This window comes from Halichoeres trimaculatus, unplaced genomic scaffold (assembly GCF_033239565.1).
Source record: "Halichoeres trimaculatus isolate MK-OKI-2021-1 unplaced genomic scaffold, fHalTri1.1 fHalTri1_scaffold_16, whole genome shotgun sequence".
In the NCBI taxonomy this organism is placed as follows: domain Eukaryota; kingdom Metazoa; phylum Chordata; class Actinopteri; order Labriformes; family Labridae; genus Halichoeres; species Halichoeres trimaculatus.
The window spans coordinates 31,941,501-31,963,904 of NW_027437194.1; the positions used below are offsets into that span (position 1 = coordinate 31,941,501).

The following is a 22,404-nucleotide window of genomic DNA, read 5'->3' on the forward strand; positions in this document are numbered from 1 at the left end:
TTATGACAATGTCAAGAGTAAGACATTTTAAAACAGAAACAAACATCTCAGCTCAGCTGATTGACTCTTCCTGTAGACTCTTCCTGTAGACTCTACCTGCAGACTCCTCCCACAGCCTTCTTTTGCAGTATCTTCCTGCAGACTCCTCCCACAGCCTTCTTTTGCAGACTCCTCCCACAGCCTTCTTTTGCAGACTCCTCCCACAGCCTTCTTTTGCAGACTCCTCCCACAGCCTTCTTTTGCAGACTCCTCCCACAGCCTTCTTTTGCAGACTCCTCCCACAGCCTTCTTTTGCAGACTCCTCCCACAGCCTTCTTTTGCAGACTCCTCCCACAGCCTTCTTTTGCAGACTCCTCCCACAGCCTTCTTTTGCAGACTCCTCCCACAGCCTTCTTTTGCAGACTCCCCCCACAGCCTTCTTTTGCAGACTCCCCCCACAGCCTTCTTTTGCAGACTCCTCCCACGGCCTTCTTTTGCAGACTCGTCCCACAGCCCTCTTTTGCAGACTCTTCCTGCAGACTCCTCCCACAGCCCTCTTTTGCAGACTCCTCCTACAGCCCTCTTTTGCAGACTCTTCCTGCAGACTCCTCCCACAGCCCTCTTTTGCAGACTCCTCCTACAGCCCTATTTTGCAAACTCTTCCTGCAGACTCCTCCCACAGCCCTCTTTTGCAGACTCCTCCCACAGCCCTGTTTTGCAGACTCTTTCTGCAGACCCTTCCCAAAGCCCTTTTTTGCAGACTCTTTCTGCAGACCCTTCCCAAAGCCCTTTTTTGCAGACTCTTTCTGCAGACCCTTCCCATAGCCCTCTTTTGCAGAGTCTTTCTGCAGACTCCCTCACAGCCCTCTTTTGCAGACTCTGCAGACCCTTCCCATAGCCCTCTTTTGCAGAGTCTTTCTGCAGACTCCCTCACAGCCCTCTTTTGCAGACTCTGCAGACCCTTCCCATAGCCCTCTTTTGCAGAGTCTTTCTGCAGACTCCCTCACAGCCCTCTTTTGCAGACTCTGCAGACCCTTCCCATAGCCCTCTTTTGCAGAGTCTTTCTGCAGACTCCCTCACAGCCCTCTTTTGCAGACTCTGCAGACCATTCCCATAGCCCTCTTTTGCAGACTCTTCCTGTAGAAACTTCTTGCAGACTTTTTCTGCAGATTCCTCCTTTAGGCTCTGCCTGTAGTCTCTTGCTGCTTACCCTTCCTGAAGGCTCTGCCTGCAGACTCTTCCTGCAGACTAGTCCTGCAGCCTCCTTCTGTAGACTCTTTCTGCAGACTTACTTGTTGACTCTTACTGTAGACTCCTCCTGCAGTCTTTTCTGCAGAATCTTCCTGCAGACTCTTCCTGTAGACCAGTGGTGTGCTTACACAACATATATGAGCTGGCTTCAACTGAAAAGGAGAAGATGTAGTTAAAAAAATAACATGAACTAGTTCATTTTTTTAGGACTATGAACCAAGTCCAAAATTTTCAAAAATGAACTATGAACATGAACTAGTTCATTTTAACTGGAGTGAACTGTACCTTGAGCTAGCTCACTTTTTGTGTGAGCTGGGTGGAGACAGGGCAGGATGTGTACACTTATAAATCCCAGTTTTTAGTTTTAGCATAAAAAAGTATTATACATAATGTGCATCACTCAGTCTGTTATTTTAAAGCAGTACTTTTGAGACAAAAATGGTAAGATAAACCTTTGAATTACTACAAAGGGAACATTTAAAGCAGTAAGAGAAAGAACGTCTTTAATGAAAAAATTCTGTGTGCAACATTCCTTATTACTTAATTAATCACCATCTTAATTTGATAGACACACAGTCACATGCAGACAAATCAGAGAACAGGAGCCATCTTATTGTCAGCCACCCTACTGACTGTCTCAGACTGGTTGTTTGTAGCTATGAGCCAGACAACAAGGCACTCACAGTCATATACAGTCACAGCTATCTCACCAACTCGTGTGTCTTGTATTTGGTGTTTTGAAGTGATGCTGCTTTGACATGTAACTGATGTTAACATACATCTAGGCTCGTTAAAAGTGGAAATACATCATATGTTTTCCAGTTTCCCGCAAGTCTTCATTAGGTAGATCTTGCATTTATGCTGGTTAGGTTTACAGATCTTGGGCTCAAAAAGGTTGGTGACCATGCTGTAGACAGCTCCAGTAGACCCTTTCAGCAGACTATCCCTGCAGACTCCTCCTGCGGTCTCTTCTTATAGACCCTTCCTGTAGACTCTTTCTGCAGACGCTTGCTGTAGACAATTCCAGTTGTCCCTTTTAGCAGACACCTCCTGCACACTCTTCCTGCAGCGTCTCCCTGAAGACTTCTCCTGAAGAATCTTCCTGCAGCTTCTTACTGAGACTCTTCCTGCAGACTCTCTCTGCCGAACTGTTAGTTGGTACTTTCCTTAATTAGTTCATTACAATGATAAAATGACTAGGAGGATAAATTATGGAATGAATATCCTATCTTAAACCAAGAGCATTTTAAAATGATTTGAGAGCAGTATTATATTGATTTCACGCTCGGATTTTGTGATATTGTCTCTCAAAACTCTGCTCTTGCGCTCAAATTTGCTCTGCGCCTGCTCAAACTGTCTCCTCGTGCTCGTTTATAATGCTGCGCGTGCTCAAACTGTGTCCTTGCGCTTGGATATAATGCTGCTCGCGCAGATTTCCTGCGCTCACACTCCGGTTCTTCCTCTCGCGCTGAGGGATTTTTTTGCTCACAGATCTCTGTGTGCGCTCGAATTTTTTTGTGGATCACCCAATAGGAGGCTGACTAGTATTGACCAATCAGATTATCCCTGTTTGTTAATGGGTGTGTTTGCTGTTGTTCACGGAGCGTCACATACGGGTGGGCACTCTTTCAACCTGGTTTATCAGCGCCTGACCTCCAGGGCTGTAATAAATGTGATTTCTTTAATTTTTTTTGTCCACTGTTAAAATCAAATATCATTCAATAAATACACCAGCACGGTGTTTTTAACTGAAATAGCTATACTGTATACTCATAGCTGCATGACACAGTGCTCTTTGCGGTGTGCTGGTGGAGAAAACAGTGTCACCATCATGAAGCTAGCGAGACAACGGCTCTCATAAAAAAATGGACCGACAGAGTCAAGAAAATCAGGCTTCTGTTTTAAATTCATTTTAATGAAAACTATATTGGGCTGTGCACTGAATATTTGATCATATACTTTGGGTTATAGATACATGGAAACTATACAAAAAATATATTTATTTAGGCTAACCCTGTATTTGTTAAATTTGTTTTGAAAATGATTTATAACATTAATAAATGTTAAGTATGATCATACTGTATGCAAGATGTGATCCTTTAGGAGGACTTGGAAAGGGGCTTATCCAAACATTATACTTATCAATTAGTCATCATTACGTTAACCATTGATTAATGCTTACACACCATTTTAAAACGATGCCTGGCTCTAACATGATTGCTCATCATGTTTATCTCAATCTCTAGTAATCATGCTGTAGACTGGAATATGAAACATCTATTTAACACGGTTTATTTGTCTATCAGTAATATCCTGGCTGCAGGAAGAGGCTTCCTAATATCAGTAATTAATGTTCATTTATAGCTGATAACGAAGGGCATAAGGGCATTTATACCTTACTTGATGCATTGGCTAATCAAGGTAAGGTAGCTTATTAACTGTCATACAGGTGTAGTATTGTTCAGGCATAATGTTAGGTATATGATCAAATATTCAGTGCACAGCCAAATATAGTTTTCATTAAAATGAATTTAAAAGAACTTGCCTGATTTTCTTGACCCTGTCGGTCCATTTTTTTATGAGAGCTGTTGTCTCGCTAGCTTCATGATGGTGACACTGTTTTCTCCACCAGCACACCGCAAAGAGCACTGTGTCATGCAGCTATGCGTATACAACATAGCTATTTCAGTTAAGAAGACGGGTGCTCGTGTATTTAATGAATGATGTTTGATTTTAACAGTGGACAAAAAAATTAAAGAAATCACATTTATTACAGCCCTTGAGGTCAGGCGCTGATAAACCAAGTTGAAAGAGTGCCCACCCGTATGTGACGCTCCGTGAACAACAGCAAACACATCCATAAACAAACAGGGATAATCTGATTGGTCAATACTAGTCAGCCTTCTATTGGTTGATCCACAAAAAATTTCGAACGCACACAGAGATCTGTGAGCAAAAATTCCCTCAGCGCGAGAGGAAGAACCGGAGTGTGAGCGCAGGAAATCTGCGCGAGCAGCATTATATCCAAGCGCAAAGACACAGTTTGAGCACGCGAGCAGCATTATAACCGAGCACGAGGAGACAGTTTGAGCACGCGCAGCATTATAACTGAGCACAAGGAGACAGTTTGAGCACGCGCAGCATAACTGAGCACGAGGAGACAGTTTGAGCAGGCGCAGAGCAAGTTTGAGCGCAAGAGCAGAGTTTTGAGAGACAATATCACAAAATCTGAGAGTGAAATCAATATAATACTGCTCTCAAATCAATTTAAAATGCTCTTGATTTAAGATAGGATATTCATTCCATAATAAATACTTTATTTTTTTTGGTTGTCATTTTTGTCTGCCTCATTAGAATGATGCCTTCAGCTGTAATGTAATCAAAGCTCAGATGCTCAGCCTCAGACTCTAGCTCCAGTCTGAAACTCTGAAGTATGAATGGGCTCATTTCTTTTGTAACAGTCTAGTTTTATGCACTTTGCAGGAGGCAGCTTATCTTCTCTGTGCTCATCACTTTAGTTAATAAATGAGCTGACTGTATAGCTGAGGGACGGTTTTGCTCTATCCTATGAGGCCACCTTTAGAGGAACCGGCTTAGCTGGAGGCCTCTGACTGATGAAGGAGGGAGAGGCAGAACGCTCCAGTCAGCAGCTCTGTCTCATCATGGCTAAATGGAAATGTGCTGATTAATTTTCTTTGGTGTGTGAACTCCAGATCAACCCTCCAGTCAAAAACTGAAGAAAAAAATCTCCTATTCATAAAGTAAACATAGGTCTGCTGCAAGAGCAAAGCTCATAAAAGCTGCATGCTTGCTTTGTCTCAAAAAACAGAATAACGGGCACATTTTGTGCCTTTTTAAGTGAACAGACGAATTCAGGTGTACCTTCTCTCTGAGTTTTGTTTGTCTGTTTACCTTTTCCTCTTTTCCACAGCTTTTATATCCACTGAGTTAATAATCCTCTCAACCTCCTTTTGCTCATTTAATGTTCTTGTCCTTCCCTCCTCTGCAACTGGACTCTTTCTGCTCATTTAGGTACAATCAGACTATGACCAGCTGAGACAGACGTTTGCTGTAGTGAGCCAGGAGAGGGACGTGGCCCAGCAGCAGAGGAGCTAGCCCCAAGGCAAAGTAGAGAACCTGGAACAGGTTCTTAAGGTGAGCTGTCCATCTGTCCATGCTTTCTTTCTTACCCTCTCCTTCCATCCCAGTCTCTTTTTTACCTTCCACATGTGCGCCTCTGCGCCTTCACAAGTTTCCTCACAGGTTTTCAAGTTTGCTGAATATTTTACCTTGTGAAAAGTTTTTCCTGAATGCTCACCCACGAACAGCACTATCAGCTGCACTAAAATGCGGTGACAGTTTAAGTGGAGAAAACTTTTAGGGCCTGATTTACAAAAAGATTTGATTCCTTTTGAACCTGTGTCAGTGTGAAAGACATCTGCATGCACAGAGCTCAGTGTGCCAATAAATGAATAGCACCACTGTGCACCAGTGTTTGCACACATTAAAGGATCCTTTATGTATTCATCTGGAGCAAAATATATGTGTGTCATTCTGCTCAAACCTTACAGTCATCAAAACGAGCAGTTCACCTGTAGATGACTGGAACTGACCATATTTGTACGAAGAGACTGTTATCATTTCTTTGACATAACTATGACATTACTACAGTAACTCAGGGGTCTGGCTCCAAAACATGGGGCAGATAGAAACCTTGAGATCTGTGTCAAGTCTTTTATGAATGATTTTACAATGAACTGGAGAAAAAATGTCCTGCCACTTCAGCTGACGGTTTAAACAGGACAAATGAAGAGCCAGGTTACGTTAGCTCTGCTTGGTGAGGTTGGAGTTGGTAGATGAGCTCTGGTAAGACAGAACCAGGATTCACTTCACGTTCATTTACACGTTACAGACACGTCTCAGAGCACTGGGCTGTGAGGAACACTAAACCCATAGTCTGCTCAGCTTCAGGACACTTAACTTAAAACTGACTTTACAGAGTCTGACTTCTGTCACCTTTCAAACTGTAGCTCGATATTGCCTTGACGCCTTGCATCCTGGGACAAGTTGTGCTGAACAAGTTTATCCACTCCAATCCAGAGATCTGCTCTCCATTCATTTACTCCCCAAACAAACACACCCCCTGGCAGGAGTCACATCCTTGGGACAGGTTGCCAGTGCTCATGGAGAACTGAGTCTTGTCACTGAACACAGATGCTAACTTAATGATGGCTCAAAGGCTTTAATTCAGTGGATTTTGATGAGCCATGTTTCACCAATGACGTCAAGACATCTTTCGTGTCTACCCCCAGGAGGGACACTCGGTGATGAACTGTTTGGGGTTAGAACAGATGAATGAATCTGAGTGAACTAAAGAGATGATGATGATGATGATGATGATGAAATAGATTCTTCACCTTCTCTCTTTCTTTCTTTCTGTGGTAAAGAAGATGATGGAGTGATTCGTATCTTAGCTTCCAGTCTAAGTCATTTCTTTCCCAATCACCTCCACATTTCCTTTGACGTTCTGTGTGTCTCACTTAAGTTCTACAACGTTCTTGTGTGTGCTCATGGCTCGTACTCTCTGAAGTTGTCTTTTTTGGCTCTCACGTCTTCACGATCTGTCCTCATTTTCTCTGCCTCTCCCGGAAACGTTCCCATCTGGCATGTGTCTGATCCTGGAGAAAACTCCAGAAGGAAAGTGATGAGGCTCACAAGGTGAAGTGTCATCCCAACATTAAGAAGCTCTTCTTCATGGTGTTATGTGATGCCAATAGTAATCAGACAGTCTCACTGCGCCATCAGAGACACTCTCATTACAGATCCTCCCTGCCCCGCATCCACTATCGATCATTTGTTTGTGGAGATGTTAGAGAGAGAAATGCATCCATCTGAGAAATCATGACCCCATCCTTAATACGAGAAAGAAAGCTTTGGCACTTTGTTATTATGTATTGATTATGAAGAAAAAGAGACTATTTAGAGAGAGTTACACAGGGCAATGTGGGGGGAGAGGAGAGGAGAAGGCTAAACATCATGAAAAACAAATAAAAAGATGGTTTTCACCCTGTTAGGGTCAAATCAGACCGATTTACAACTTCATTCAAACATAAAAAAAAATATTTTTCCCCTGATCGTCTTATGATATCCTCCACACCAGGCATTTGAAGATATAAAATTGCTGATCACCACTTTCATTGAATTTTGGCTGGTCCAATCAACTTTGAAACACCTGTGGTGTTCCCGGTCAAAAATGACCGGCATAGGAAATGAATGGGTAATACTATATTATGTTCATCCATTAGATGGGAAAACATCCATGCAGACACACACATCCACAACCACCACCCCCTCTCCCCTCACGCACACACACACACACACACACACACACACACACACACACACACACACACACACACACACACACACACACACACACACACACACACACACCCATACACACACACACACACACACCCACACCCATACACACACACACACACACACACACACACACACACACACACACACACACACACACACACCCATACACACCCACACCCACACACACACACACACACACACACACACACACACACACACACACACACACACACACACACACACACACACATTTAGGCTGAAGAATTAGGTGTCAATTACAGGAACCTGTTTCTCTGAACAGAGGGCTGTTCAGTGTAGATTTTTTGTATATTGACTGCATTCATAAATGTTCACTATGAGTTGGAGACATTGTTTACTTCATTAGGCAAGGCAAGGCGAGGCAAGTTTATTTGTAGAGCACAATTCATACACAAGGCAATTCAAAGTGCTTTACAGCTAACATAAAATAAAATCACAATAGGCAAAATAAAATCATTGCATAAAATCACATCATAAAACATTAAAAATGATTAATTAAATTAAAAGAGGAGAGTGCAGATAAAATACTTTCAGTTGTTGTATGCTTTGCTGAACAGAACTGTTTTCAGCCGGGCTTTGAACATTGTCAGAGATGAGGCCTGTCTCACATCTTCTGGCAGACTGTTCCAGATTTTGGGGGCATAAAACTGGAATGAAGCCTCACCGTGTTTAGTCCTGACTCTGGGCACCAGCAGGAGACCTCTTCCTGAGGTTCTCAGAGACCGAGTTGGTTCATATGGTTCTAGCATGTCCAAGATGTACTTTGGTGCTAGACCATGAAGGGACTTGTAAACAAGCAGAGCTGTTTTAAAGTCTATTCTCTGAGCCACAGGAAGCCAGTGCAGAGACCTGAGCACTGGACTTATATGCTCGTATTTCCTGGTTCTGGTCAGGACCCGAGCAGCAGCGTTCTGGATGTACTGCAGCTGTCTTACAGCTCGTTTTGAGAGTCCAGTGAGCAGGCCATTACAGTAATCTAACCTGCTGGAGACAAATGCGTGGATAAGTCTCTCTAAGTCAGGTTTAGACACTATTCCTTTTATCCTGGCAATGTTTTTGAGATGGTAAAAAGCAGCTGATGTTATTGATTTGATGTGGCTGTTAAAGTTCAGGTCTGAGTCCAATATCACCCCTACATTTCTAACCTGGTTACTCACATTCAGAGAGAGAGTCTGAATATGACTGATAACCCTTTCCCTTTGTTTCTGTGGGCCACAGACAATGGTTTCAGTTTTGTCTGAGTTCAGCTGGAGGAAATTGTTCTGCATCCACATACTGATCTGTTCAACGCAGCGACAGAGTGAATCTATAGGCCCATGTTTGCCTGCCGTCATTGACACGTAGATCTGAGTGTCATCAGCATAGCTGTGGTAGGACACATTTCAGCTGCGTATTAGCTGACCCAATGGTCAGAGATAAGACTTGAACCAGTTTAAAGCAATACCAGAGATTCCCACCCAGTTTTCTAACCTCTGTAATAAGATCACATGGTCAACGATGTCAAAGGCAGCGCTCAGATTAGAAGGGTGTTAAATAAAATCTGGTGATGATTATGCTTGAATTATGTTTTTTTATGTTAATATAAGAGAAGTTAAACCAGACTGGTCAAGTTTGACCGGGAACATCAAAGTAAGGGGGGGTGACACTAACATAATACAAGGGTTAAAAAGAGGTTTCCAGTCAGATCCAATCAATCACAGTAGACACACTTTTGTTTCTATCTTTAAAAAATTTGAACAGAGAGCTTTTCCAGGTGGGAATCAAGACATGACTGCAGCTTATTCTCAGATTGTCCATCACCCATGAAGAAGGGGGGCAAGAAGGCAAATTAAATGTGACGTGTATCATGTCCTAAATTTACACAGGAGGAGAAACCAAAAAAAGACCGTTAAATTGATTCACTAAAGCAGAAGCTTGGATATCAGGTGCCAGGGGAGCTGGCAAAATTCAAGGCAAAGAAAAAACAACAAGATCCACTAAACAACAGGCTGAGAACGGGATTGTGGTAGGCACAATCTGTGTTCACAGATTCTGCAGAACATGTAAACGCAGAGGGAGAGGAGAGGCCTGACTGTAATGATCCACCAGCTTTAACTGTACACAGGAAAACAGTGTGTTATAACCAATCCCAGAGCCCATCTGCTGTTTTTTGATGACTCTAGTTGTAATCAAACACCATTAATAGATATTTCTATACAAGTGCAACTAGCCATTCACTCCTGTATGTCTGTCTTCAAACTCCACTCTTCTTTGTCCTTCACGTGATGAACTCCTTCATTACAAACTGCTGGAAAACCTGGCAGAAAATGTACACACCAGGCTGATCAGGGGCTTTACTGTCAGGATTACCACAAAGGAAGGGATCAGCAATAAGATACAATGTGAAGCTGACGACACAGAGTCAGAGGAAAACAAACCCCACTTCATGTCCACCACAAGGTGAGCTCTGTTTGAAGTCACACCCACAGTCCATCAGATCCTTCATCAATCTGGAAGATCAGATTCAACAAGACTGGGACCAAATTGCCTCACTCCCAGAAAAAGACCCAATAAACATGACGAGCTAGGCCCAGAGGAAACAAAGGTAACTACTGCAGAGGATCAGGCCCACAGGAAAAAAAACACAACAAAAATGAAGACCATACTGACACCAGGCAACTAAGTCGTAATGTAACTAGAATAAAGTTGTAATGTATTGAGAATAGAAAGTTGAGGTATTTAGGAGCTGAATGTTACGGTATTCAACCGGTAGTAAAACTTCAGACCCAAAAGCAGACGGAGGCACAGGAAGCAGTTTCAGTGAGTTTTATTTCCCAGGTGAGGTGCTGAAGGTGGGGGGAGGGTAGACAGGTATGTGTCCAGGAGGCAGCATGGGAGAGTGAGGGGGAGAGGCAGGAGGCTCATGGAGACACTGGAGGATACAAAGGAGAACAGCAGTTACTAACAGCCAAAATCACTATAACAATAATTTCTATGTTCAACCTACTCAGAACAATCAGCTGACGTACCACTGGGTGAGCAGGGAATACTCTGGCACCGAGTCCCCCCTCCACAGAGCTTAAATGCAGCCTTCAGGTTGCAGCCAAGGCTCTGCAGGGGAGACCAGGGAAAGTCCACACAGGCCAACACAGATCACCACACTGAAGTCGTGTTCAAAGTGGATCTGATGATCAGGGTGTACATGATTGTAAAGCTGTGATATAAGGCAAGTATAGTCAGTAATTACACAAGAAAACATCCTAATATTTGACCATGCTTAGCTTGTATGTGATTTCAAAGGAACAGATTATTAGAGCATCCTGCAGCCCCCTCTATGTGAATGAGAAAGAGAAATGTGGAGCAGCTTAGAGGAGAACATTTAAAATTTACAAACAGGAAATGGAAACCTGAACACAAGATGAAACCGAGCCAGTCAGTGACAGTGACTCCTCTCTGTAAACTTCCTCTGGACCCAGCTCTGTAGCAGACCTCTGTTTTCACTCAGCTCCAGTCTTTGATACACCTCCTTCTCAGAGCTTTCTGTGAGGTGACACAGAAAGCAGAGACACTAGGACTGGATGACAGAGGTCAGCTGACATCACTCCTCTTTACTCCTCACCATGTTTTTCATTTTAAAACGTTGATCCTTTGGGCCAGTGCTGACCTCAGTCACACCATTTGATGAAATGTATCTCATGTGGCCACAGTCTGAGTTTTCCTTTTGGTTTTATCAAGTCCAGAGATCTTTGAGCTTAAGATTTGAACCTCAGCTGTGTTATTGATTCCTACCACAGCATGTGGTTTAAACCCCCTCGGTTTCCCCACACACCATGGCCCTATAGAAAAGGTTAGCAGGGCTCATCATTACGTCACAGGCCGTTTGCTGAAAAAGTGGGTCAGTTTATCAAACACTGTGTCTGAGAATCAAACCGTTTCCTCTAAGACTCCAGTGACAGCCTTTCAGCCAGCCCCGCTCTCTGCAGCTTAGAGCCTCTCCCTGATTATGCAAAGCACTGACTGCCTGCTCAGGAAACCTCAGCCTCTCCAGGAGGTAAAAAGACTTTTCTTTTCTTTTCTTTTTCACCAAGCAAAGAGAACAAAGAGGACAGAGGAAATGGAGAGAACACAGAGAGAAAACAGAGAGCGCACAAAGAGAACACAGAGAGAAGAAGAACAGAGAGAGAACTAAGAGAAAAAAAACAGAAAACAGTGAGAGAACAGAGAGAAAACAGAGAAAACTGAAAGAAAACAGACCAGAGGAAGAACAGAGAGAGAACACAGAGAAAACAGAGAGAACAGAGAGAACAATGAGAAAACAGAGAACAGATAGAACAGAGCACAGAGGAAGAAAAAAGGAAAACAGAGAACAGAGAGAAAACAGAGAACAGAGAGAAAACAGAGGACAGAGAGAAAACAGAGTACAGAGGAAGAACAAAGAGAAAACAGAGGACAAAGAGAAAACAGAGAAAACAGAGAAAACAGAGAACAGAGAGAACAATGAAAGACAGAGACCAGATAGAACAGAGAGAAAACAAAGAACAGAGGAAGAACAAAGAGAAAACAGAGAGAAAGCAGAGTACAGAGGAAAAACAGAGAGAAAACAGAGGACAAAGAGAAAACAGAGAACAGAGGGAACAGAGAGAACAATGAAAAAACAGAAAACAGAGAGAAACTAGAGACCAGATAGAACAGAGACAAAACAAAGAACAGAGGAAGAACAAAGAGAAAACAGAGAGAAAGAAGAGACAACAGAGAGAGCAAAGAGAACAGAGAGAAAACAGAGAACAGAGAGAAAACAGAGACCAGAAAGAGCAGAGAGAAAACAGAGAACAGAGGAAGAACAAAGAGAAAACAGAGAGAAAACAGAGACAACAGAGAGAGCAGAGAAAACAGAGAGAAAACAGAGAACAGAGGAAGAACAAAGAGAAACAGAGAGAAACAGAGAGAAAACAGAGAGAACAGAGAGAGCAGAGAGAACAAAGAGAGCAGAGAGAAAACAGAGAAAATAGAGAGAGCAGAGAGAACAGACAGAGAAAACTGAGAACAGAGGAAGAACAAAGAGAAAACAGAGAGAAAACAGAGAGAGCAGAGAGAACAGAGAGAGCAGAGAGAACAAAGGGAGCAGAGAGAAAACAGAGAAAACAGAGAGAGCAGAGAGAACAGACAGAGAAAACTGAGAACAGAGGAAGAACAAAGAGAAAACAGAGAGAGCAGAGAGAACAGAGAGAGCAGAGAGAACAAAGAGAAAACAGAGAGAAAACAGAGACCAAATAGAACAGAAAGAAAACAGAGAACAGAGGAAGAACAGAGAGAAAACAGAGACCAAATAGAACAGAGAGAAAACAGAGAACAGAGGAAGAACAGAGAGAAAACAGAGACAACGGAGAGAGCAGAGAGAACAGACAAAGAAAACAGAGAACAGAGGAAGAACAGAGAGAAAACAGAGAACAAATAGAACAGAAAGAAAACAGAGAACAGAGGAAGAACAGAGAGAAAACAGAGACAACAGAGAGAGCAGAGAGAACAGACAAAGAAAACAGAGAACAGAGGAATAACAGAGAGAAAACAGAGAACAAATAGAACAGAGAGAAAACAGAGAACAGAGGAAGAACAAAGAGAAAGCAGAGACAACGGAGAGAGCATAGAGAACAGACAAAGAAAACAGAACAGAGGAAGAACAGAGAGAAAACAGAGACAACAGAGAGAGCAGAGAGAACAGACAGAGAAAACAGAGAACAGTGAGAAAACAGAGAACAGAGAGAAAACAGAGAGAAAACAGAGAACAAAGAGAAATCAGAGAGGAAACAGAGAACAGAGAGAAAACAGAGTGAAAACAGAGAGAAAACAGAGACAACAGAGAGAGCAGAGAAAACAGAGAACAGAGAGAAAAAAATGATATTAGTCACAGCTTTCTAAGCTGTCTTTTCTCTCAAAGGTGGGAAAAACGTGATGGCCTTGACTCTTCTTCTGTGAGATGATTTAGCCTGTTGGGACTCACTGGAAAGATATTGCATAGTCATGACTGGGCTAATGTAGGAAAGGCTGGATTTGGGATCAGTGTTAGTGAACACGTGTGACAGCTCAATCTGAGTCAGTGCAGTATAAACCAAATCATCAGTAAAGCATTTTCACACAGGTTAGAAAAAGTCACCATCCATTATCCATCCAGATCAGTCAGGCTTCATCAAAGGAAGTCAAGCATCCAATAATACGCACAGATTGTTTAATCTAACCCACTACTGATCATTAAAAAAGATAGACACCATCATAGCCTCTTTAAATGTCGAAAAAGCTTTTGGAAGGGTAAACTGGAAGTTTCTATTCACCATACTACAAAAATTTGGCTTTGGGGAAACATTTATTAACAGCTGCCATCCAGCTGCTAATGCAGTGTCTGCATTACTGCAGACGCTGCACCCATCCGCCTGTCGATATCTCGCTCCATCCTTCCCTTACTCGTGAACAAGACCCCGAGATACTTAAACTCCTCCACTTGGGGCAGGATCTCATCCCCGACCCAGAGAGGGCACTCCACCCTTCTCCGGCTGAGGACCATGGACTTGGATTTGGAGGTGCTGATTCTCATCCCAGCCGCTTCACTCTCGACTGCGAACCGACCCAGATAGAGAGGAGCTTTTTAACCACCTCAGCCACCTCAACCCTGAAGATGGAAGAGCCCACCCCTACATTCCCAAGCCCTGCTTCCTCCAAGGAAGGCGTGCCGGTGGGATGAGGAGGTCTTCAAAGTATTCCTTCCACCGATCCACAACATCCTGAGTTGGGGTCAGCAGCGCACTGTCCCCACTGAATACAGTGTTTACTGTGCTTCCCCCACCTGAGATGCTGGATGGTGGTCCAGAACCTCTTTGAAGCCGTCCGGAAGTCGTTCTCCATAGCCTTGCTGAACTCCTCCCATGACTGGGTTTTTACTTCGGCAACCGCCGAAGCTGCATTCCGCTTGGCCTGTAGATACCTGTCTGATGCCTCAGGAGTACCACAAGCCAAAAAGGCCCGATAGGACTCCTTCTTCAGCTGGATGGCATCCCTCACCACTGGTGTCCACCAGCGGGTTCGGGTGTTGCCGCCCTGACAGGCACCAACCACCTTATGGCCACAGCTCCGATCGGCCGCCTCAACAATGGAGGCATGGAACAAAGTCCATTCAGACTCAATGTCCCCTACCTCCCCCGGAACACAGTTGAAGCTCTCCCGGAGGTGGGAGTTAAAGCTCTTTCAGACGGGAGACTCTGCCAGACGTTCCCAGCAGACCCTCACGATACGTTTGGGTCTACCAGGTCTGGCCAACTCACCACCAGGTGGCGGAGGGAGGCTACCCTCTCATCCACCAGGGTGAACTCCAATGTACAGGCAGCGAGCCGGTAGTATCGCCACCCCTGCCCGCCGCCCCTCACCATCGGCAACTCCAGAGTGGAAGAGAGTCCAACCCCTCTCGAGAAGGCTGGTTCCAGAGCCCTTGCTATGTGTCGAGGTGAGGCCGACTATATCTAGCCCGAATTTCTCAACCTCACGCACCAGCTCAGGCTTCTTCCACGCTGGAGAGGTGACATTCCATGTCCCTAGAGCTAGCTTCTGCAGCCGAGGATCAGTCCGTCAAGGTCCCTGCCTTGCCCCAACTCACACTGCACCAGACCCCTATGGCCCCTCCTGCAGGTGGTGAGTCCACTGGAAGGGGATCTCACGTTGCCTCTTCAGTCTGTGCCCAGCCGGGCCCTATGTGCGCAGGCCCCGGCCACCAGACGCTCGCCATCGAGCCCCACCCCCAGGCCTGGCTCCAGGAGGGGGCCCCAGTTACCCACATCCGGGCAAGGGAACCCCAGAAGCATTTGCTTTACTCATCAAAGGGGTCTGTGTGAGCTACACTTTGTCTGATCCCTCCCCTTTGACCCGTTTGCCATGGGAGACCCTACCAGGGGCATAAAGCCCCTGACAACTTAGCTCCTAGGATCATTGGGACACGCAAACCCCTCCACCACGATAAGGTGGTAGCTCACTCATGGAGGGGACATGAAATTCCAAACCCTGTAAACAGGAGTTCTGGAGAATCGGCAGGAATATTCAAAAAGTGTTAAATGCTGAAACTGAGGGTTTCTTTCCTTGAACATGAAAATTGTTCAGCTGGGTAAAATTTCTCCAAAGACCCAACCCCCATTCACTGCAGAATACTCCTATCACTGTGTTGGTTAAAGCAATATCCTAATTACTGCTCTGCCTTTCAAGGTCCAGCTACATTGAATCGGTCACTGTCGGCACAGAGTGACTGCAGAGGGGTTTTGTGTTGTTTTCAGGTGTAATACCTACCTCTCTCTGCTTCTGTCCAGTGTATGCATGAGGAACTGAAGCAGCAGCTGCAGACAGAGCATGAGCAAGCCTCGGTGGCCCTCCACACCCAGCAGAAAGAGATCAAACCACTGCAAAAGGTGAGACGTCCTCTGACATAACCCTTCTGGGTCATCATGTGATCAGAGTAGAAAACTTAAGCTCAGCAAATGTTGTGTTTGCTCATTCACTGTCACTGAATCACTTGATGAGGAAACAGAAACACACAAGGAAGATTTACAGATTTCTGCAGATCCCTTCCAGAAGTGCAGATTCAGTGTGCAGCCTTCGTGTTGAAGAGCGCCCTTCTAAAAATGTTGTCTTTGTAGTTGTTGGTTCATTTTTATACCTTGTGAACATCTTTCAGTGTGCGGACATGACTTTTTTTCTTTGTGCATTTGAGTTAGGGATTCTTAAAATACCTGCAGAAATAATGAAAGCTCACAGGACTCATGGATTTTAATCACATGAGCTTTGAATATTTCTGAGACTAAGGTGTTGATTGACTACCTTACTTATTATTGGCTGATGTAGAATTGAATTGAAAATTTGAGGACCAAAAAAAAAAAACATGTACAGTGCTGAACAAAGTTATCTGACATCCCAGAGTGAGGTGTAAGCCATCACTGCTCTGAATGAACAGGACATACAGTCTCTTTATGTTTCTTTTATGGTTAATCCAGCAGGATATGTAAGATTGTTAATCCAAGTTATATATTTAAAGCTAAAATTTAATCATTGTTTCTATCCATGAATTCTTAAATGTACTATTTTACAATAAAGCAGAAAAAAGTAAAGTACATAATTTATTTTTGACTGAAAAACTACAGTTTTTTACTTTTGTTCCTGAATAGAAATATGTGTTTCAGTGGTTTTTATTTTTGATTAATTCCTGACTTCTCAGAGGATTCTATTTTTCTGGATCAAATTTTAAAAATAAAAACATAAAATCAGTTTAAAACTTATCAGTCCTGTTTGAGATGGTGAAGTGTAGGGAAATGTCTGAAAACAAAGAGTCAGAGCTAAAACACTTCATGGTGCTGGGTGTTTTCTCGTTTTTATCCCGTGTCTAACACATTTGTTAAGCACTGTGTATTCATTGAAGGAGTGAGTAAAGTTTAACCACATCCATACTTTAATCCACTTGAACACCGGTGTGTTTTTAGCTTCTCTTCTTTCTTAATGAACTGAAATCTTTTCTACCGTTGGTAAAGTGTCTCATAAGAGAAGAGCCTGTTCAGAACTTCCAGTATGGATCTTTTATTTTGACCAGTATGGATGCAAACTGGGTCAGTCCCCTCTGGTTTTGATCCTGTCATAGAGAAGACAGAAAGCAGTCTGTGTGATTCGTCTGCTTTCTGTCTTCATCTGCAAATTAACAAATAAATATGCAGAGGCTGTTATTTCAACAATTCAACATAAAAACTGAAAACTGCTTTAACTTCCTCTGCCAGCCACTTCTTAGACTCTCCCCCTCATCAGAGCCGTGCCATCAGGAGGCTGCAGCTCTTCCAGTACCAGAGCTGTGATCAACCAGTGAGCCTGTGCCAGGGTATTGGGCTGACAGAGTGTCAGCTGTGTACTGTCTGTTGTAGCTCATGGTCTATGATCACAGTGTCAGCTGTCACTGTGTGTTTCTGTGTGTCCTCTGCACGCTCAGGTCCAAGCTGACCGGCAGCATGAGGAGGTGGTACACCTGTTAGAGTAAACCTAACAGCAGCTCAGACTGCAGCTGACTCCCTGCTGCTTTTCTCCATCACTGCTCTCATTGGTTTGAAGACAGTGGGTGTTACAATAACTCTCAGGATGTTTTCATGGAGTGAAGGTTTAACAGATCAGTACTTATAATCTAAATAATCACAGTTTAAAGCCTAGGCTGGAACTCTGACATAATCAGTGTAAGACACTGATATTTCACGTATCAGATCATGTGTTTGAACAGTTTAATTCATGTTCATGCCTCTCTTATTTTAACACAGTCTGTGGATTTCTGTGTGTGTGGTTGCAGATCTGTGGGAAAACCCCCCCTTCAGTCTTTCTGATCTTTCATTTTTCTGACAGGATAACATTTTTTTTACATGTTTAAGTCATGGACTGATGAAAAAAATACACCATCTAATAGTAAAGAAGGGTAATAATTTACTACACACCCAACCCAAACATAATCAGTCTACAGTTAAAACGTAGATGTACTGTAGACAGATTATGATAACTGGATGTTTATTTTGAAGAAAAAGCTATGATACTACGATGCTACGAAGCTACCAACCCTATCCCTAAGGCTGAGGCCAGACACCCTGTGGAGGAAACTCATTTTAGCTGCTTGTATCCGCGATCTTGTTCTTTGGGTCACTACCCACACCTCGTGGCCATAAGTGAGGGTTGGAATGTAGGTTGACCTCCAGGTCTAAATTGAGAGCCTTGCCTTCTGGCTCAGCTCTCTCTTGGTGAACAAGGCCTTGAGATACTTGAACTCCTCCACTTTGTGCAAAGACTCTCTCCCAACCTGGAGTGGGCTGTCCACCCTTTTCCAACCGAGAACCTCGGCCTGGGACTTGGAGGTGCTGATCTTTATCCTGGCTGCTGAAGGTCAGTGTACGATGAGGCCAACTGGACCACATCATCTGCAAAAATAGGATCCTAAGACCCCCGAACCTGACTCCCCCCACCACTTGACTGCGCCTAGAAACTCTGTCAATAAAAGTAATAAACAGAATCGGTGACAAAGGGCAGCCCTGGCGGAGTCCAACCCTGACTGGAAACGAGTTTGACTTACTGTTGACAATATGGACCAGGCTCTCACTCTGGAATTACAGAGACTGAACAGCCTGGAACAACGGGCCATCAACTCCATATTCACAGATCACACCTCACAAGATACCTCGTGGACACAGTCAAACGCCTACTCCAATATATATAATATATATAATATTGGAGTGGATGATGCAGTTACATACATGCTCCACCGTGCCCTGTGCTATCTAGAAGAACCTGGCACCTATGTAAGAATTATGTTCTTTGATTTTTCAAGTGCATTTAACACCATCCAGCCCATGATATTGAGAGATAAGCTCAAAGACATAGGAGTGAACCCATCCTTTGTCTCCTGGATCACAGACTATCTCACAGAGAGGCCACAGTTTGTCAGGTTGGGAAATTGCGTCTCTGGGACGGTCATGAGCAGCACGGGGGCTCCACAAGGAACTGTTCTGGCTCCATTCCTATTCACACTTTATACTGCAGACTTCAAATACAACTCTGAGTCCTGCCACATCCAAAAATACTCCGATGACACTGCTATTGTGGCGTGTATCCAAAATGGACAGGAATCTGAATACAGGGATCTGATAAAAGCTTTCTGTGACTGGAGTCATAGAAATTGTCTCCTACTGAACACCTCAAAAACAAAGGAAATGATTGTGGATTTCCGAAAGTCTGGGCTCTGCCATCAGTCAGTTAACATCCATGGGGTGGACGTGGAGGTGGTGTCAACCTACAAATATCTTGGTGTACATCTGGACAACAAGTTGGACTGGTCCCTTAATACAGATGCACTCTTTAAGAAGGGGCAGAGCCGTCTCTTTTTCTTAAGGAAGCTCAGATCAATTGATGTCTGTGGAAAGCTGCTGCAGATGTTTTATCAGTCTGTGGTAGCCAGTGCTTTGTTTTATGGTGCAGTCTGCTGGGGAAATAGTTTAAAGCAGAAGGACAAGAGGCGACTGGAAAAACTGGTGAAGAGAGTTAGCTCCGTGGTTGGATCCAGTTTGGACTCACTGGAGGCTGTGGTGGAAAGGTATACACAGAAGAAAGTGGAGGCCATCATCCGTCACTCTGATCACCCACTTCACAACATCATAGTCCAGAGGATCAGCAGCAGGGGGCGCCTTACCTCTGTGCGCTGCAGGACCGAGAGGTACCGAAGATCATTCCTCCCTGCAGCCATCAGAGTGTACAATTCTTTGCTTGGAAGAGAGCCCAAACAACTTGAATTTCCCTCCGGGGATTAATAAAGTATTTCTTATCTTATCTTATCTTATCCAAGTCCACAAAGCACATGTGGACTGGTTGGGCAAACTCCCATGCGCCCTCTAGCACCCTTGCAAGGGTTTAGAGCTATTATTATAATTATTCATTTTATTTTATTTATTTAGCGCCAAATGATAACAAACATTATCTCAAGGCACTTTCCAAAACAAAACAACAAAAACAAAAACATCAACAAGTTAGACCTGTTAATGTTAAAATTTTATTAACAGAAACCCAACATCAAGACAAGATAAGGAGTCTGATCTCATCTTAACCCACCATGAGTACAAAGCTCTGCAGCAGAGAGGAAAAACTTCCCTTTGACTGGCAGAAACCTCAGACAGAACCAGAGTCACGTTGGACAGACATCTGAAGAGACCCTGATGGGGTTTCACCAGCTGTCTCTGTCGGATCCTCAATGTTACTGGGAAACATCCCAGTTCATGTTAATGTAGAAGTTACTTTTTTGTTATTTGATGGATGAAAGTGAAAACCTTTCAGATGCTCTAACACATTACAAACCAGGGGCTGATAAAAATAATGGACAAATGAGTATCTATGAGAAGATAACAGTGACATGAACCATTCAGGTTTTCATGACGAAGTAACTATCGAGATATTTAAAAGTCATCCCCAGAACAAATACCTTTTACCCAAACGTGGTGTCATTTAGGCCATTCTGATCTAGGTTCATTAAAAAACCACTATGACCTTGTATATTTCCCCTTGCTGGCCTCCCTCCCCTCTGTTCCTTTTTCTGTCTAGAACTTAAACTATTATGGTGCGGCCACACCAAACGCAAATTTGCGGCGCGATTACATACAAAGTCAATGCAAAGACGCGTTTAGCCGAGGATTCGCATCGGGCGGCGCGACTTGTGCGTTTGGAGCGTTCATGCGTTTGGGCGGTAGACGCGAATTCGCTCGAGTTCAAAATATTCCCCCATGACGTCATTGTTTTGACGACGTTGGGGGCAACTGCCGCCTGCTCCGGCTCCAACTCCGCCGGAGGATGGAGGAGAAAACAATCTGTGCGGTGTGTCATCATCCAGAGTTATACGATACGACGTGTGTACTCTACAGAGACCGGAAAAACAGGAGCAGGCTTGGTTGAAAGTCTCTGAGGAGACATGTTTTGAATGTAAGTTCTGAAAACATTTGTTCTCAGCTGGATCTGCCTGTACAGGTCATCACTGAGTCCGACTGTGTTTTCCTCAGTGGAGTTTTGAGCCTGATAGAGAGGAGGAAAGAGTGGAGCAGGGGCAGAGCCAGGGAAATGATGGAAGTTCTCTGCAGTCCTCTCTCTCCTCCACCCCTTCATTATCCCCAGGGAGACCTCCAAGAACATGGGTCGGGGGTTCGGGTGGTCAGGGGTTCGGGGGGTCGGAGGTTCGGGGGATCGGGGATGAGATCGCACGGAACAGCCAAGCAGGGCTGGTGGATTACCAGGGAGAGGCAGAGGCATTGATTGTGATCTCCAAAGCTTTCACACACTCTCCTGTCATGCTTTGGAAACCACAGCTCATTGTTTTTCAGCTGCTCTTTTGGACTTTCGATCTTTAAATGAACGAGCTCTCTACTCCGCATGCGCAGTACCGCGCATTCGCGTGTTCGCGCCTCAGCTTGTCAAAAAAGTCCAGCGGCAAGACTCGGGCGTTCACGCGGCGCGTGACAGGCCATTCGCGCGAGTAAATTCACGTGTTCGCGTTTGGTGTGGCCGCAGCATTAGAGAACTGAATAAAAATTTTAAAAAAGCACACTCTGGTTGGCTAGGCGCTGCCCAGGTAGCTGCCTCTTGCAGCAGCTCTCTCTTCTTTGTCCGTTTCTTGTAATTTTTTTCGTCTTTTTTTCGTCATCTTTGTATTTGGAGTGGATCATCACTTTGTATGGTTCATTGTTGGTCAGGGACACCAAACTTTTTGTGGCTTCAGCAATATTTTTACTACTTTTCTCCTGTGTTTGTCTGGAGATCCTGTAACCATGGCTGCATTGTTTACATGTGAAATTAGCTGTTAGCAGCCTGTAGCATGTCAATGCTAACTAGTGTAGGGCTTGATGATTTCCCTCAAGGTGAGGAGGAGGAGGTGAGGACGACGTGCTAGTTCTCGGGTGTGAGCTGGGAGGGGACGACGTGGACCTGTCCTTCCATCCATCGTTATTGGGAACGTGGGATCTATCTCAGGTGGGATGGACGAGCTAGCCGTGCTAACCCAGCAGCAGAGGGGCTGCCGGAGGGCAGAGTGGCATTGTGCTGTCCACGGACGTGGCTGATGGAGCTGACATCGGACGCCGGCGCCACATTGGAGGAGCTTCATCTGCTGTGAGCAGACAGGATCCAGGAGACAGAGACTGAACAGACTGCTGGGGAGGCTCAGTCCTGGACCCTGTGGAGGTGGAGACTGGCTGGGCT

At 44.3% G+C, this 22,404-nt stretch overlaps 1 protein-coding gene across 8 annotated transcripts in view; it reads left to right on the plus strand.

Moving 5' to 3' along the window:
- rimbp2a (RIMS binding protein 2a) overlaps window positions 1-22,404 on the plus strand; it is a 107,577-nt gene that overhangs the window by 55,329 nt on the left and 29,844 nt on the right. For all 8 annotated transcript variants that reach the window (XM_074689970.1, XM_074689969.1, XM_074689972.1 and 5 more), the window contains 2 exons: window positions 5,263-5,385; window positions 15,972-16,070. In XM_074689970.1, coding sequence (XP_074546071.1) covers window positions 15,975-16,070 — 96 coding nt within the window. In that variant the 5' untranslated portion in view covers window positions 5,263-5,385; window positions 15,972-15,974. The remainder of the gene's footprint in view (window positions 1-5,262; window positions 5,386-15,971; window positions 16,071-22,404) is intronic.